At 35.0% G+C, this 18,460-nt stretch overlaps 1 protein-coding gene across 1 annotated transcript; it reads left to right on the top strand.

Moving 5' to 3' along the window:
- Positions 1-1,853: 1,853 nt before the first annotated feature.
- LOC129512967 (cysteine-rich secretory protein 2-like) lies at positions 1,854-18,126 on the top strand. The gene is given in 8 exon segments (XM_055330582.1): positions 1,854-1,931; positions 4,624-4,740; positions 6,021-6,108; positions 10,970-11,115; positions 11,530-11,627; positions 13,580-13,668; positions 18,000-18,056; positions 18,059-18,126. Coding segments are annotated over 8 exon segments (732 nt in total). The 5' UTR covers positions 1,854-1,862.
- Positions 18,127-18,460: the final 334 nt, after the last annotated feature.

The raw sequence follows: 18,460 nt of genomic DNA, 5'->3' as shown, positions 1-18,460 counted from the left end.
TACACATCAAGGTTGTCAATATCACAATGCAATAAAATTTCTTCTGTTACCTTATCTTAAAAATGACCGCAAATATATGACACAGTTTTTGTCATCTACAGGTAGCTCTAGAAGATTTCAAATTACTACATTTTATGAACCTTCAGACTCATTAAAAAATAACCTAACCTTCAGGGCAGCCTGGGTGGCTCAGTGGTTTAGTGCCGCTTTCAGCCCAGGGCATGATCATAGATACCCGGGATCGAGTCCCACGTCAGGCTCCCTGCATGAGCCTGCTTCTCCCTCTGCCTGTGTCTCTGCTTCTCTCTCTACCTCTGTGTCTCTCATGAATAAATAAATAAAATCTTTTTAAAATTTTTTCTAAAAAATAACCTAACCTTCAAATATCAACTATTGGAATGTGTGTGGCACTGCTTGGGCTACCGTAACAAAATACCACAGACTGGGTGGTGTGAACAACAGAAATTTATTTTTCTCACAGTTCTGAGGGTTCAAAGTCTGAGACCAAGGTACAGGATAGTCAGTTTCTGGTGAGACCTCTCTTTTTGGCTTGCAGACAGCCACCTTCTCACTGTATTCTCACATGGCATCTTCTTACCTGTATGGAGATGAGAGAAGGAAAGAGAGAGATGTCTCTCCTTATATGTATACTAATCCTATTGGAAAAGGGTTCATTCTTATGACCTCATTTAATCTTAATTACTTCCTTAGAAGCCCAAATACAAATACAGCCACACTGGGAACTAGGGCTCCAACATATGAATTTTGGGAGGGCACAAACATTCATCCATAATGGAAGCTAAGGATTTCCCATATACTATTTTGTTAACTTTGAAGCATAAGCATTTTTTTGTTATAACACATTGGAGACATAATTATTATGTCTAATACACTCTAACAAGAGGATATATTCTAATTTATCTGGACATTTTATCTCCCTACGATTGAGCATATAATGAATTATAATGATTTCCCCTTATAAATATTAATGTAATAAAAATGTATGTCTAAATCTTTTCCAGTTTACATTATATTTCCTCAGGATTTCAAGGAGTTAAATTAGTGAGGCAACAATGAGAATTTATTAAGAGTATTAATATGGATTGGGTGGGTTAATCTAATCTTGAAAGTGAGAAATCTACCTCCTGTTTTTAGATCCAGAAGGAGAATATTGCCTTTTTAAGGGGGATTTGAGGCACTGTAATAAAAGAAAAGGTTTGAATGGAAATGAATGAGGACATTGCCTGCATAGGTATAGTTGAAAGAGTAGTTGAAAGTATTAAAGAAAAGTACTAACTTCCCAATGGATTTATCTAGAGTTCTAAGAATGACAAGTATCTTATATGAGACAGACTCATAGCAGGAAAGAAATGACAAATGATAATTAATAATTTGAATAGATCTTAATGACAGTATATTTAAAAGGATTAAGAAGGTTTTAGGGAAACCAGTAAGCACTAATACAGTAATACCTAAGTATTATTAGCATTTGGGAGCTATTACTTCTCCTGAATGGGCGATGTGGAGAAGCCATTTCCAGAACCAGAAACTAGCTACATAGTCAAGAGTGTAGAACTAGGGTAAAATTGGGTAGTATATACTTAACATTCATAGGTGTATTTCAAAGGCTTCAATGAAGTACTTCCTTTTGTTCTGTGGATCTCCATTGGAAGGTTGCTTCTGGGTAAATCCATTATCATTCTACTGGCATCATGTAACAAACCTTGTGTTATATAATAAATTTGGAATAACTGAGATCATTACATTGTTATGTTTTGGTTTTTCTCTCTGTATTCCTCAGAAGTTCATACACTAAACAATCCAATGCAGGTCTTTGTTCCCTTTATTTTGTTTTCCCAGCAATGGCCTTATTCTTGGAGTTGCTGTTCCTGGCTGTTGTGTTGCTTCCATTCTTTCCTGCAAATGGACAGGTATGGTCAAAGCTGAAAATATTTTTAGAACATGTGGAGCAACCCTGGGGAATAGAAAGATATTAGATCAATTTTCAAAAGTGAAAAGGAAGACACAGGTACATCACAAAGTACTCTTTGGTTGCTGAAGTACCTAAAACAAGTCTAAGGCATGGTGACCAATATTGTAGCCTCTGGCCACATGAGGGTGTTGAATACTGGAAATATAGATGGTTGGAACTGAGATCTGCATAAATACATAGCAGAATTCAAGAGTTGGTAAAAAAGGAAGGTAAAATATTTCATTAATAATTTTAGTATTGACTGCATGATGAAAACATATTTTGAATCTGTCAGATAATTAAGTATATTATAAATATCAATTTAATCTGTTTCTTTCTTTTTTTGAAGTGGCCACCCAGAAATTAAAATTACATTTGATGCTATAATTATATTTCTTTTGACGGCAATGCTTTACAGGTTTAAAAGCTAATGAAACTCTTCCTGTCTAAAGATCTTTCGTGATTTCCTTTTATTTAAATCAATATAATCCTCACAGAAAATTAACAATTTATTTATATAATCTCAAATTTATATTAACTCAAATGCTTCACATACATCACCACATTTGTTTTCATAGTCATTATGTAAGAATAATTATACCTATTTTTTAAATTAAAAAAAGAAACTTTAGTAAAGATCTTAAATATTTGGATTTTTCATGTTTTACAATTATTATATAAAGGATAAAATGTTCTAATTATTTCTAATATGCTGTTTCACTTTAATAATCTTAAGAACAGAATCAATTATTCCCTTAAAAGTTTGGTGGGTAGGTGCCTATATAAGGTGTCTATCTTCTGATCAGAAAAACTCTGAATGTGAAGTTTGGTCAATGCAGTCTGTTTCTACATTCTTCTTTAACTGAGAAAACAAGATAACTAGCACTCCTCAGCCAGGGTTCAGACACTAGTTCAAAACTCATGTGGCATTCAGAAATATAGTCATTATGTTACCATAATTAATTTTCAATCTGAAGATAATTTTTTCATCACTTAGGTCTTCATTCAAAAAGTTTGCTACCTTCTGAATCTCTTTTCTAAAGATTTTTTAAAAGATTTTATTTATTTGAGAGAGGGCAAGAGACAGAGAGAGTACCAAGATTTTATTAATAATATTAGAGAGAGCAACAGGGCGCGTGCAGGAAAGGGCAAAGGGAGAGGGAGAAAGAATTGAAATAAATTTTTTAAGGGTAGATAGATACCTTATTAGATCCATTTTATGCTCAACACTCTTCATATTCCCTGTAACCTAATAAAAGCTTTCTGGAAACTCATTTAAAAACAACAACAAAGACATGTAGGATTTGTATCCACAAAGCAAGATAGTGTAAGAAGGAGGAAATAATGACTTTTTTCTCAGGGACCAAATTTTTGAAGTGTTTGGAAATGAAATTCTATTAAGCAGGTTTTTGAAAGTCAATAGGAAACATCCAAGGATGTTATTTTATGCTTTATTATAAAGCAGAGGCGGGCTACGGCTAATATTTCACAGGCACATCCTTTCTAGCTTAGGAGTTAGTAGCTGGGAATGTGCTAGACCTATGAATACAATGAAATTCACTATTGGTCCCTGTCCTTAGGAACATACAAGCAAGTGGGAGAAATAGGCACAAAAATAAATAGTGACAACAACAAACGTGGTTAAACCTAAGTTTGCACTATTTGGAGAGCTTTGAGGAAATTCAGTATTGGAGGAAAAACAGAATAACTTACTCCAATGTATCAGGGAAAATCACCAAAGGGCTCTATCTGTTCAGAGTTAGACTTGAAACTCTTGCTCATACAATATAACAGCAATTTGTAATTTTAAGTCATCAAATATCTTAGACCTTGTGGGAACAATTACATACTGTTCTCTATCTCCACGCTAGACACCCCAGCCCCGCACACACACACAGAATGATAAAATATACCAAAAATTTCAGCAGCTGATTTAATACTTTATTCTGTTACTAAAAAAAAAAAAAAAAAACAAGACTCAGCAATGGCCCATTAATTGGATGACTTTGTTCCCTCTAAATGGCCTTGGAAATTTTTTAATATTGCAAAATTATCTTCTGAGTGACTCCATGAAATTAGATCATGATAAAATAGATTACAATATCTACCATAATAGGAAGAATAATTTTACTGGAGCATTGAATGCACTTTGAACCTGAACATTCCTTCGCTAACTACACTTTAAATACATTATTTCTCTAAATACAGACCATATCAGGTCAAGGTTTCCTTAAAACCTAAGATGAATCTTGAGGCCCACTCTCATTCCACCTGCTGCAGCCTGTTCAAAAGTGAATGAATATGTTTTAATGTTTCTATTGCATACTATTATGATTATAAAATAATATCACTCATATGGCTAGAAAAAGCACAATTAGAGTACTCTTGAAACTAGAAATTGGGATCTGTGGCCTCAAAGGAGATTTTAATTTGTCATGCCATGAATTTCATCCTCATTCTCAAAGCTTCAAATGCTTCTTTCATATTTGTCATAGCTTTGGCTCAGGTTCATTGGCAATGCTTAACAACTAATATTGACTTGAACTGAATGCTTTTCAGAATGATCTTTGCTCTCTTGAATTCACTTATTCATTCTTAAATGCAATTTTAACAAATGTTAGAAGGGTAACTTTAATGTTATTTCCCTTTAGGATCCATCCTTTACTGCTTTGTTAACCACTCAAACGCAAGTCCAAAAGGAGATTGTAAATAAACACAATGAACTAAGGAAATCAGTCTCTCCACCTGCCAGCAACATGCTAAAGATGGTAAGAGGCAGTGATAAAGGCTCATGTGTGAATCAGCAGTGATTAGAGCAGGGAGCTGGTAACTGGCATCTCTGAAGAACTTTGCTTACACGTTTTGTTTCTGTTTTACTATTTCATTTGAGCTGTGTAATGTGGGCAGAGCAGAAACTAATTTTCCTTATAATGGTTAAATAATTTGTCAAGGTTACAGGGCTCTTAAGTTGGGAAGGCAAAATTAGAAGCCAAATCTTCGGACACCAAATATGAAGCCATTGCAATTTTGTTCACAATCTACCCTCGTCTAAAATAAAGGAGGTCCCGGCTCTGGGCTTGGAGTTTGTAAAAGATCGCCACGTGATTCCGAGGTGCGGCTACATTTAGGAGGCACGGAGAAAGCACACGGCCAAATAGACCCCTAAAGAAGACAAACCAGTAATAGACCATTTGTTTGTGACCATGAAGGCTGTGGCAAAGCCTTTGTCAGGGACTACCATCTGAGCCGCCACGTTCTGATTCACACTGGGGAAAAGAGTTTGGCCTCTCGTCTCAGTAGCTATATCCCTCCTAAAAAGAAGCAAGAACAAGGCTTACCTGTGCCTAAGAACAGAGAGACCCTGAACTGTACCGAAGACAAGGTGCTCTCAACAGTTGCAATCCTTACCCTCAACTAAACCTCACATTACTTTGTTTAAACGACTACACATGAGCGAACTATTTCCTCTCAGAACCACATTTTTCTTTATTAAAATCACTGATGCACATCTGAAAAATAAAATAAAATAAATAAAATAAAATAAAATAAAATAAAATAAATAAAAAAGGAGGTCCCTCTCCCTCAAAATCAGAGCCATGTAGGGTAAGTAATAGTCCACTTTCCAAGACATGATCCATAAAAGCTAGATATTTCCCATTTGGATGAAATGGATTGCAAGTGGAATTGGGAATGATCTAGGTTAGTTTATTACTATTGAAGTATAATTTAAAGAGTTCACATATTGATAGTTAGTCTAGCACTATTTACTAAAAATCCACAGGTGTGGCTCCTGTGTTATTATAAATTGTCAGATATTGTATTAGATATTTCTCTCAATAGACACATCATTTATGGACTTCCCATGTGGAAATTGGCACTGGAGCAGATAAACACACACAACTAACAAAAAGATCTTATCATACCAATGATAATTAATATATCCAGGGAAGTTTTACAGTGGTGTAAATTAAATTACCAGTAAGATTATAAAACATAAGTTTCATTGGAGTTGAATCTTCAAGTGTATTTTTTTTCTTGTGACATTTAGGAATGGAACAAAGAAGCAGCAGCAAATGCCCAAAAGTGGGCAAACAAGTGCACCTTAGAACATAGCCCAGCAAAGGACCGAGAAACCAGTATGTAAATGAGTAAATATTTGTTAATAAATGAACAAGTAAAATAATATTGGAAAGATCAAATAGAATTGTGGAACATTGTGGTATGTTGTAAGAAGACTTAGTGAATAAATGTTGCTTATATTGCTCTTTTAAAAAAATCAAAACTATCTGTAGAAGGAGAGAGAATTATAAGTATCATTTTGTCCTTGTTGATTGTTTACATTATACAAATAATTTCTAAAGCAAACTTCATTAATTCCTCTCAACCAGCTCATGAGTCAACAGGTCATTTATCATCATTTCTCCAGCTTCAAAGATTAGGGACATAGGAGAAATATCCTAGGAGCACATCCCAAAGTTGCATCATATACTGTAAAGTTAACCAAGCTTATTGATTTCTATTTTTTATTCTTTTATTTAAATTCAATTTGATTAACATATACTGTATTATTAGATTCAGAGGCAGTATTCTGTGATTCATCAGTTGCATACTATACTAAGTGCTCACTACATCAAGTGCCTTCCTTAATGCCCATCACCGAGTTACCCCATCCCCCACTACCTTCTTTCCAGCAACCGTCAGTTTGTTTCCTATAGTTAAGAGTCTCTTATGCAATCTCTTGCCTCCCTCTCTGTTTTCCTCTTATTTTTCTTGTCCTTCTCCTATGTTTATCTTTTTCGTCTCTTAAATTCCACATATGATTGCAATGACATAGATGGGACTAGAGGATATTATGCTAAGTGAAATGTCAGTTAGAGATAGATAGGTTTATTGATTTCTAATCCACTGTCCTTTTTGCAGTACTGTGTAGCTGTTTGATGTTTGGATATCTCCTTATTTTGTATTCGCATATATACTGAATCATGTGAATTGTTCCTGAATTTTGCTCTAAAAATACTTAAACTTTTAAAATCATGATGCGTATTTTGTGTATGTTCATTCAGTTTTTACTTTTTGATAATAGTCAAGTAGTTTGTATAGTCTGTGTACCTATAATGCATAGAATAATATATTACATGCAAAAAGCTGCAAAATTCTCAAGAATTATAAAAACCTATGAGAGAAAACTTCTATGCATAAACTTTACATAAGATATTTATTTACTCTATCAGACATGATAGGCATACTCACTTTGACAGTAGTGAATTATTACCTGTAATTTCAGTAGAACTAACTATTGTTATTTATATTGTTGATGTTAACATTATAATGAAATTATGAAGAGCCATACAGCATTCAGGAGGAGAAGATGAAAACAAATAGTCTTGAGATCAAATTATGTTAGATTCTTAGTTTCCTTCTCTCCATATTAAAGAAAATATCCAAGAATATTTTATACTCCCTTTAAGCAATATGTAGACATTATATTTCAAACTACCAAAATGTAAATATTGAGAGCTTAAAAGATAGCAAATATTTCTGGGCTGCAAGGCATTTTGTTCTTCTTATTTTTTTAAATTAATTTTATTGTAGCAACAATGCTTTTTAAAAATTCTGTTGTAATAAGAATACTTAACACGAGACCTACACTCTTGACCAATTTTTAAATGTATTGTAAATATACAACATTGTTGACTATGGTGCAGTGTTGTACAGCAGATGTCTAGAATTGATTCACCTCACTTACCAGAAATTTATTGATTAGTAAGTCCTCATTTCTCCTTCCCCTCATCCCCAGCCATTACATTGCACTCTTTGATTCTGTGAATTTGGCTATTTTAAGTATTTCATGTAAATGGACTCATGCAGTAATCTCTCTGTGACTGGCATATTTCCCTTAGCATCGTGTCCTCAGGCTTATGCATGTTATCACACGTTGCAAAACTTTTCTTTTTTTTATAATATGAGTAATATAATATAATATGAATTATATTACACATGATATATATCTATATATCTATATATCTATATATCTATCTATATATATCATCTTGTCATCTATTCATCTGTCCATGGGCATTTAAGTTGTTTCCAAATGTTGCCTATTGTGACTAGAGCTGCAATGAACATGAGGGTGCTAATATCTCTTCAAGATCCTTGAAGATCCTTTCAATTCTTTTGGATAAATGCTCAGAAGTGGTATTGCTGGATCATTTAGTAGTTCTACTTTCCATTTTTTAAGGAACCTCTGTACTGTTTTCCACAACAGCCATACTATTTTTTTCATTCTCATCAACAGTGTACATGATTCCAATTTCTTTACATCCTCACCATCACTTGTTGTCTTTTGTTTTTTTGGTAATAGACATTGCAACAGGTATAAGGTGATATCTCATCATGATTTTGATGTACATTTTTCTGATTAGATTAGAAATGTAATGATGTACATTGCTCTGATGATTAGTTTTCACATACCTGTTGGTCATCTGTATATCTTCTTTGGAAAAACACCTGTTCAAATCTTCTGCCAAATTTTTGAGCAGAAGACTTGAAGCATTTATCTAAAGAAGATATACAGGTGGCCAGCAGTGACATGAAAAGATGCTCAACATCACTCATCACTCAGGTAAATACTAATCAAAACTACAATGAGATATCACCACACACCTGTCAGGATGACTAAAATAAAAAATAAAAGAAACAACTGTTGGGGAGGCTGTGGAGAAAAACAACCCTCATGCACTGTTCATGGGAATGCAAACTGTTGCCACCACTGTGGAAGAGAGTATGGAGGTTCCTTCAAAACTTAAAAATAGAACTATCCTGCAATCCAGTAATTATGCTACTGGGTATTTACCCAAAAATCACAAAAACACTAATTCAAAGGGATACATATGCCTCTATGTTTATAGCAGCATTAATTATAATAGCCAAGTTATGGAAGCCACTCAAGTGTCCATTGATAGATAATGGATAAAGATATGTATACACACATGAACACATATATAATGCAATATTATTCAGCCATAAAAAAGGAAATTTTGACATTCTCAGAGAGGCATATCAGAAACCAGTCTTCGGGGAAGCTCCTGGAAATTTTGTGGCACTCGATACCCAGACCAAATTTTTCCTGCCCCAGGGAGAAATAGGCAGCAGTGGCATTAGTCTGATTGCTCTGTGCTGAGCTGGGGAGAGGATCATTGGCATCTACCAATACAAACCACCGTCTCTGCTCTCACCCAAGGAGCCTGTGCAAAGCCCATCAGAGCTCCAAGATTGGCAAGACAGATGTCAGGTCTTTAGGCAGCCTTGGAGAAATTGGAGCATTGGGCACATCAATCAACTCTTTGCTTCCCCAGGAGGAAGCTGAGATCTATGATTTTTCAATTACTTGCTCTGTGTTGAGCCAAGGGGAAGAAATATGGTACTTACCGCCAATGCCACCATCTCCATTCTGGTCCAGGGGGTTAGCCTCTGCCTGACTGTCAGAGTTGCAAGAAGCCAGACAACTGGCAAGCTTCCTTACAAAAGGTTGGAACACTGGACACATGAACCAACTATTTGCTTCCCCTGGGAGAAGCTGGGAGCTAGGGGACACCTTCCTGATTAGATGACAGGCACTGGGCTGAACACAGACATTCTAGCAAGAGGGTGTCCCAGTTTCCCTGCAGGGGCAGTGAGTCTGGGTTCATATTCTCCCAGGGTACTTTTGGATTTCCCTCAAGGGCAAATTGTTCAGGAATTGTTGCTGGATCAGGGTGTTTGTTAGAGGAAGGAGAGTCCGGGCTTCCTACTCCACCATCTTGCTGATGTCACCATCTGCAAGGCTCTTCTTTGCCTAATAAGATTTGGCCTTAGGGTATTCTGATTTAGTGATTAAGAGAGGACCCAAAAGCTTTGAAATCTGCCATCTATCCTGATGTCAGTTGCCTCTTAATTGGAGCCCTTAGAGACTGCTTGTAGAACTTTTTTCCAAGTGCACACAAAATCATAATCATAAACACTTAGAAAGGGTCCGATATGTGCAAAATCTCTGGTGAAGGCAGACAACAGGAAGAGAAAAAGAAGAAAAAGTTGGTCAGTGTCTTTTGCAAATTTACAGTACAAAGCTGAGAGCACAGGAGACATTACATAAGTGAAGAATTTAGCATAAAAATGAATGGAGGGTAATATGCTGAGTGAATTAAGTCAGTTGGAGAAGGACAGTCATCATATGGTTTCACTCACATGTGGAATATAAGAAATAGTGAAAGGGATTATAAGGGAAAGGAAGGAAAATGAGTGGGAAAAATTAGAGAGGGTGACAAAACATGAGAGATTCCTAACTCTGGGAAACGAATGAAGGGTAGTGGCAAGGGAGGCAGGCAGGGACATGGAGTAACTGGGGGATGGGCACTGAGGAGGGCACTTGATGGGATGAGCACTGGATGTTATACTACATGTTGGCAAATTGAACTTCAATTAAAAAATTTTAAAAATTAAAAATAAAAAAAGAATGTGTCTCTGATACTCCAGAGGATTTTTAAAGCATAAGGTCCTCTTAACTTATTCCAAGTTTTTGCATATTGATGACAGCTTCAGCATGCTATATAGATCTGTCTTTTTCTTTTTTGAAAAGATTAATTTATTTATTTTAGAGAGAGAATGTGTGTGAGTAGGGGAAGGGGCAGACGGGGAGGGAGAGAGAGAGAATCCTCAAGCCGACTCTGGGCTGAGTGGGCACCCTGATGCAGGGCTCAATCAGCACCCTGAGATTATGACCTGAGCTGAAATCAAGAGTCAGCTTCTTAACCCACTAAGCCATCCAGGTGTACCAAGACAGGTATGTCTTCTATTCAGCTTTAGGGCTGAGAAATACAGAAGTCCTTTTATTATGTATTAACAGTTATGAGTATAGGCACTGTGTTTGAAGGGCAACATCCTTGTGTTCATATAGTTGATTTCTTTTGCCATTCCACGCATTATTTCTTTCCTCAAGGATGATCTGATTCTCTTTAGATACAAAATGTGGTGAGAATCTCTTTATGTCAAGTCACCCTGCTTCCTGGTCAGATGCAATCCAAAACTGGTATGAGGAGCGCCATGATTTTGTCTATGGTGTAGGACCTAAGAGTTCTGATGCAGTTATTGGACATTACACCCAGGTAAGAGAAACAAATGAAAATACTTCTATCACAAATGCTTTAATATGAAAGCATCTCTGAATTATGACAAAGTCCAATGTTCAATTTGGGTAAGAGCTTGAATAGATAAAATAGTCCTGGCTGGTACTTCATCTAGAGCTGTCATTTTTTTTTCCATAGCTGATGTAACACTTGGTAAGGAAGCATGTTCTATACTTTTTCAGAATTAGAAATGGATAAAATAGTTAGTGGACATTAAAATACAATATTTTAAAATTTGTGATTTGTTTCAATAATTGAGCTAATTATTTTTTAAGGGTACCTGGCTACAAACTATAATAGTAACATTTTTTTTGGTTTTACATTTGCCGCTATTTTTTAAATATTTTCCCTCTTATTTAATATATTCTCATATATTCCTTTCTGGATTTGTAGGTTGTTTGGTACTCTTCTTATCATGTTGGATGTGGAATTGCCTATTGTCCCAATCAAGAGAGTCTAAAATACTACTATGTTTGCCAATATTGTCCTGCGTAAGTATATACCTTAGAGGGTAGTGCAATACCCCTAAATGTAATTTAATATTTGAAAATTCTTGTATAGTAAACAAACTAGAATATAAAACATAATTCAGTGAAGGGAAGGAATAAATCCTTTTTTCATTTTTAAAAATCATTACGTAGTTCATATGCAATGTCACATTAGTTTTAGGTGTTTAACATAGTGGCAGGTCTCTACTTTATGCTATGCTCACCACAAGGGTAGCTATCACCAGTCACCATCCAATGCTTTTAGACCATTGACTATAGTCCCTGTGCTGTACTTTTTTATCCCCATGACTCATTTATTCCATAACTGGAAGCCTGTATCTCCCACTTCCCTTCAACTCTTTTGCCCATCTTCCCATTCCTGCCCCTCTGGCAAACATCAGTTTGTTCTTGTACTTATTATCTGTTTCTGCTTTTTATTTTATTTTTTAGAATCCTCATGTAAGTAAAATCATATGGTATCTTTCTCTGTCCAACTTATTTCACTTAGCATAATACCCTCTAGGTCCATCCAGAAGGAATAAATCTTTGGAAATGCTTTTAAGTTGAGATACATTCAAATTATCATGGAAGAGACTACGTTCTCCATTCCAAGTACAAAATCTGAAGCTCTCTGTCCTCAGTTACAAAGTGACATCTTTTCTCTCAGTCGCCTTTCCCTTGGGCTCATGGCTATCCATGAGCATGGGTAGTGCACATTTCCCTAGATTTGATAGCATCAGTTCTCACTAACTTCACACGTTAGGAAGTGACTGCTTGATGGATAAGCAAGGGATGGTAGTGGAGTGGCCAGTAGGGGATGACAGATTGTGATTTCGGTTCTTCCTGTTAAGATATTCCTTGCCCTGCTTGTCTAAAAAACCACCTACATTATTACCATAACAGATGATGGTGGACTGTAGGTAACCTGAGCATATAGATCTGCAGGGTGAGAAGTAGACCTCCAACGTCATTTTCCTGCAGGCACTTACTAGGGTTTAGTAGAAAGAATGGAAATTTCCTAGAATAGTGCATCCAAACTTACTGGTTGACTGTAAGAGAGGAGGATCTGGAGCCAGGCATCTGAAGTGAAAGTTGGAGTGAATGAGGAAAAGCAGTGGTGAGGGAGTTTCCAGAATATGTTTGTATGTATTCCACATTTTCGAGGGGCTCACACATGGTTTGTTATATCCCGTGCAGGGAGTGAGATTCAGATACATTGCTTTGCGTTGTTGGTCCACCTCGTACAATTGAGACTATCTTGAGTAATATCCATCAATGAGATGTAGGCTACTTACTAGAAGACTAATACTCCTTAGCAATTAGTGTTAATAAAACCATTTTTTCTTACCTTCTCCTTTTTTGTAAACATTAAAAACCACACACAAAACCTCTAGAGATTCAAAAACCTTCCTAAGCTATCCTATCTCCCCAAAACACACACCAAAAACTATATTAAAATCAACCCCTCCATCTGAAGCCAAAATTATCCAGGGACTTTACCTTCCTTAGTTCATATTACAGAAATTATTATATTTCTTAAATATAAAATTATATGTAACTTTAAGCATTTCCATACTGCAACTTGTGCTGTCTTTCTAAGGGATATGTTTTATCACTAGCCAGCACCTTGGGATACACTGCTTCAGCAATTTGACCAAGTCTTCTGGGGGAGAAAGAATGTTTTCATATTGAATGAAATACACTATGAAAATTTTAGACCCCATTTATTCCATTTCAATTGGTCAGGTTATGAAATTATGGTCAAAGAAGTTAGGGAATGTGAATTATTTTCTTTACATTGTTATCTGGTACATTTTGGGAACTTCAGTTTTTCAGCTATTTGACTTGATGGAAAACATTGATATTCAGTTATATGCGGTGATAGATGCTATCCTGGGAGCATAAACTAAACTGAAAAATGAAAAATGTTTGACATTCTGTATTTCAAATTTCAGTGGTAATCTTGTTAACAAGATGCATACCCCTTACCTAAAAGGAAAATCTTGTGCCAGCTGCAAATATCACTGTGACAAAGGACTCTGCAGTAAGTTTGAAGTCATTAATTTGGGTATATATGATAAAATGACCTGACTTCTTTTGTCCCTTCTGGGAACCTTTCATTTTTTTTAATTCTTTATTTAAATTCAATTTAATTAACATATACTTTATTATTAGTTTCAGAGGTAGAATTTAGTGATTCATCACTTACATATAATAACTAGTGCTCTTTATATCAAGTGCCCTCTTTAATGCCCATCACCCAATTATCCCTTCCCCCATCCACCTCCCCTCCAGCAACCCTCAGTTTGTTTCCTAGAATTCAGCATCTCTTATGGTTTGCCTTCCTCTCTGTTTTCATCTTATTTTATTTTTCCTTCCTTTCCTCTATGTTCATCTTTATCCATCCATTTGTTGATGGACATCTAGGATCTTTCCATAGTTTGGCTATTGTGGGCATTGCTGTTATAAAAAGTGTGGTGCATGTGCCCCATCAATCAAATCACTATGTTTGTATCCTTTGGATAAATACCTAGTAGTGCAATTGCTGGGTCATAAAGTAGCTCTATTTTTAACTTTTTGAGGAATCTCCATACTGTTGCATCTTACCAACAATGTAGGAGGGTTCCTCTTTCTCTACATACTCAACATCCAATATCTGTTGTTTCTTGAGTTGTTAATTTTAGCCATTCTGACCTGTACTAGGTGGCATATCATTGTGGTTTTGATTGTATTTCCCTGATACTGAGTGATTAGGGCATTTCTTTTCATGTGTCTTTTGGCTATTTGTATGTCTTCTTCAAGAGAAATGTCAGTTCACATTTTCTGCTCATTTCTTAACTAAATATTTTGGGGGGTTTTTTTGGTGTTGAGTTTGATAAGTTCTTTATAGATTTTGGATACTAGCCTTTTATATGATAAGACATTTGCAAATATCTTTTCCCATTCTGTGGGTTGCCTTTTAGTTTTGTTTATTGTTTCCTTTGCTATGCAAAAGCTTTTTATCTTGATGAAGTCCCAATAGTTCCTTTTTGCTTTTATTTCTCTTGATTTTGGAGATGTATTTAGCAAGTAGTTGTGGCAGCCTAGATCAGAGAAATTGCTGCCTATGTTCTCTTCTAGGACATTGATGGATTCCTGTCTCACATTTAGGTCTTTCATCCGTTTTGAGTTTATGTTTGTGTCTGGTATAAGAAAGTGGTCCAGCTTCATTTTTCCACATGTTGGCTCCCCAATTTTCCCAACACTATTTGTTGAAGAGACTGCCTTTTTTTCTTTGGATATTCTTTCCAGCTTTGTTGAAGATTAGTTGAGCATAGAGTTGAGGGTCCATTTCTGGGTTCTCCCTTCTGTTCCATTGATCAATATGTCTGTTTTGTGTCTGTACCCATAATGTCTTGATGATCACAGATTTGTAATAGAGCTTGAAGTCTGGGATTCTGATGCTTCCAGCTTTGGTTTTATTTTTCAACATTCCTTTAGCTATCGGGATCTTTTCTGGTTTCATACAAATTTTAGGATTATTTGTTCCAGCTATGTGAACAATATTGATGGTAATTTGATAGGGATTTTATTGAAAGTATAGATTGCTTTGGGTAGTGTAGACGTTTTAACAATATTTATTCTTCCAATCCATGAACATGGAATGTTTTTCCATTTCCTTGTGTCTTCTTCAATTTCCTTCATAAATGTTCTATAGTTTTCAAAGTATAGATCTTTAATCTCTTTAAGTTTATCCTTAGGTATTTTATGGCTTTTGGCCCAATTGTAAATTGGGATCAATTATTTGATTTCTCTTTCTTCTACCTCATTGTTAGTATATAGAAATTCATCTGGCTTCCATGCATTTTTATATCCTGCCACTTTGCTGAAATCCTATATCCATTCTAACAATTTTTTGGTGGAGTCTTTTTGGTTTTCTACATAGAGTATTGTCTGATGAACAGATGATGCAAAAATTCTCACCAAGATACTAGCTAGTAGATAGTATATTACATAGTACTTTAAAAGGATTATTCATCACAACTGTGTGGGCTGTAAGGGTGGTTCAATATCTGCAAATAAATCAATGTGGTACACCATATTAATAAAAGAAAGGAGAGGGGATCCCTGGGTGGCGCAGCGGTTTGGCGCCTGCCTTTGGCCCAGGGCGCGATCCTGGAGACCCGGGATCGAGTCCCACGTCGGGCTCCCGGTGCATGGAGCCTGCTTCTCCCTCTGCCTGTGTCTCTGCCTCTCTCTCTCTCTCTGTGTGACTATCATAAATAAATAAATAAAATTAAAAAAAATAGAAGGGAATCGCAGATTTAAAAAAAAAAAAGAAAGGACAAAAACTATATGATTTTCTCAATAGATGCAGAAAAAGCATTTGACAAAATACATTTTTTTTCTTGATTAAAAACTCTTCTGCAGTGTAGGAATAGAAGAAACATACCTTAGTATCATAAGAGCCATAGGCCCCTCTTTTTTTTTTAAGAATTAGGAAATCTTCTGATTGTAACTAACTTAAGTAATGCCTTCATACAAAAGACAAGAGTAAAAGTATTCAAGAGAGGGTTTTTCATCAAAACTTTTATGCATTATCTATATATTATTTGCAATGAAAATCCTGTTACCACATGTAACCTAAAGAAACATCTACCATCAATGTATATTTGTGATTATGTTGGACTTGTTATATATTGGCATATCTAAAACTGTTTCTGTGGAAATAATTTATTGTAATTAAATATTTTTTCTACCAAAGTTAATGCAATTATATCAAAGTGACATTTTATAAAGAGAAAATATGTACAAAATATAAAGGTGTTAGACCACAGACACACTTCAGTTCAGACACCAAACATTCTTTATACACCAATGAGTTCATCGTTCTAAATTCTTCATTTTCCCCATAGTATAGTTAGAATAATCAAGTTTAATTTAATAACCACTAGCACTTGTGTTTGCTAGTAATTTTTACATATTTTTAAAATGTCAATCAAATATGTATGTAGCATTATTAGCTCACAGAAGTTTCAAAATTATTTTAGCAAAAGGATTAAATTCAGTGTCATATAATATCTCATGTTTAATGTTGTTATGGATATAAATACAAAGAGTTAGTATTTTTGTTTAGTTGAGATATGTTATTAAAATTATGAACAACACAGTTGACTGAGATTTTTACATTTCAAATGCATTCACTAGATTGAACTGTAGCATTCTTTCTGAGGTATTGTATAGCTCTAATTCAGTGTATTGATGATATCAAAGCTATACATTAATTAAAGAAGAAAATATTTACTCCTCTGCTGAATACTATTTGTTAAGGGGTTTGGAATTTATCCTGTTAGTAATAATCAATCAATTGAAAGATTTTTAAGTAGAAGAATGATGAGATCAGAATTGTGTTTTATAAAGATCTGGCAGTAGTATGGAGCAACAAGTAGATGGAAGCTGGCTCAGAGACTGTTGAAAACATGGGTTCAAAAAATAAATGGAAATGGAGTTTTTACTACATTAGGACAAAATAAATGAAGAGAAATAGTAATGAGCGATAGGGATAGGAACGTAGTAGTAGAAAAAACAGTGTTTTTTACTTGCACTTGTTGAGTGCTAATAAAAAGTAGAGAGCAGTGAGTTCATGTTGATTCCAGTTCCTGGTTTGAATTATTTAGTTAGGACTTTCATTTCTCTGATAATAGGGGAATTGAGTTGGGAGTTGGGGAGAAACTCCAAAGAAATGCCAAGCCTGTAGGTAGAATAATGAATTTAGTTTGAGAGTTATTGTGTTTGTGTCCACTGAGGGACTTCAAAGTAGAAATGTCTGATAATAATTGTGAAATTCTCTCCTGTTTTTACATCCACATATTCTCATAATGATTTCTTACTCTTGAAAGAAAGATTAGTGACACTAAAGTCTAGATAGAGCAACAGTGTCTAATATAACTTTTTGCAATGATGGGAATGTTCAAGATTTGCTCTATCCTGATAAAATAGCCCCCATATTGGTTACTGAGCACTTGGAATGTACCACCAATGAGCTGAAAATTTATTTTTTAATGTTATGTAATTTTAATTAATTCACGTTTAAATTTAAACAACCATATGGTTAAAGACTATAATTTTGGACAGTGTAATTGTAGAGAGACTCATTGAAATTTATTTCCTTTTCTGAGGGAGGAAAATAGGTCAATTCATTTTAGAAACATCCCAAAAAGCTCAAATTTTAGAAGAAGTAATGGATTAATGTTTCCCTTTGAATCAATCATAATGTAATGATACCAACATGTTTGCTCAATAGTTTTCTTCCCACTTACATTGAATGTATTGTTTGTGTTGCTGCTATGGAGGAAAACGATAATGAACTGACTTATTTCTTTGTTTTTATTACAGCCAATAGTTGTGAGTATGAAGATAATTATTCTAACTGTAAGGATTTGAAGACTACTCTTACTGTAACCATTATTTTGTCAGTGATAATTGCAAGGCTGCCTGCAAATGTGAAGACAAAATTTATTAAATGCCCAATACAGACAAGGAGGGCTAAGTGTAGGAGGACCACGTCATTTCTATGCATTATCACAGATGTTGTAAGCATGTTAGCTACAAATTTGATTCCAAAGAATGAGTATTTTTCTCTTGGGTCTACTTTTTATTTTACAGAAATCTCTTTCATACAAAGCATTTAAAAATGGCATAATTTGGAATTATCTGTTTCTCATATAAAAGTCATGTGCAATAAGGAAATTCTGAGAAAGCATTACAGACTAGAAGGGACTAAGAAAACATGAGAACTAAATGAAATGTGGTGTCCTGGATCAGATCCTCAAACACAAAAAGCTCATTAGTAGAAA

The sequence above is a fragment of the Nyctereutes procyonoides genome, unplaced genomic scaffold (assembly GCF_905146905.1).
Source record: "Nyctereutes procyonoides isolate TBG_1078 unplaced genomic scaffold, NYPRO_anot_genome, whole genome shotgun sequence".
NCBI classification, from domain to species: Eukaryota; Metazoa; Chordata; class Mammalia; order Carnivora; family Canidae; genus Nyctereutes; species Nyctereutes procyonoides.
This window is presented reverse-complemented; position numbering and strand designations above follow the sequence as displayed.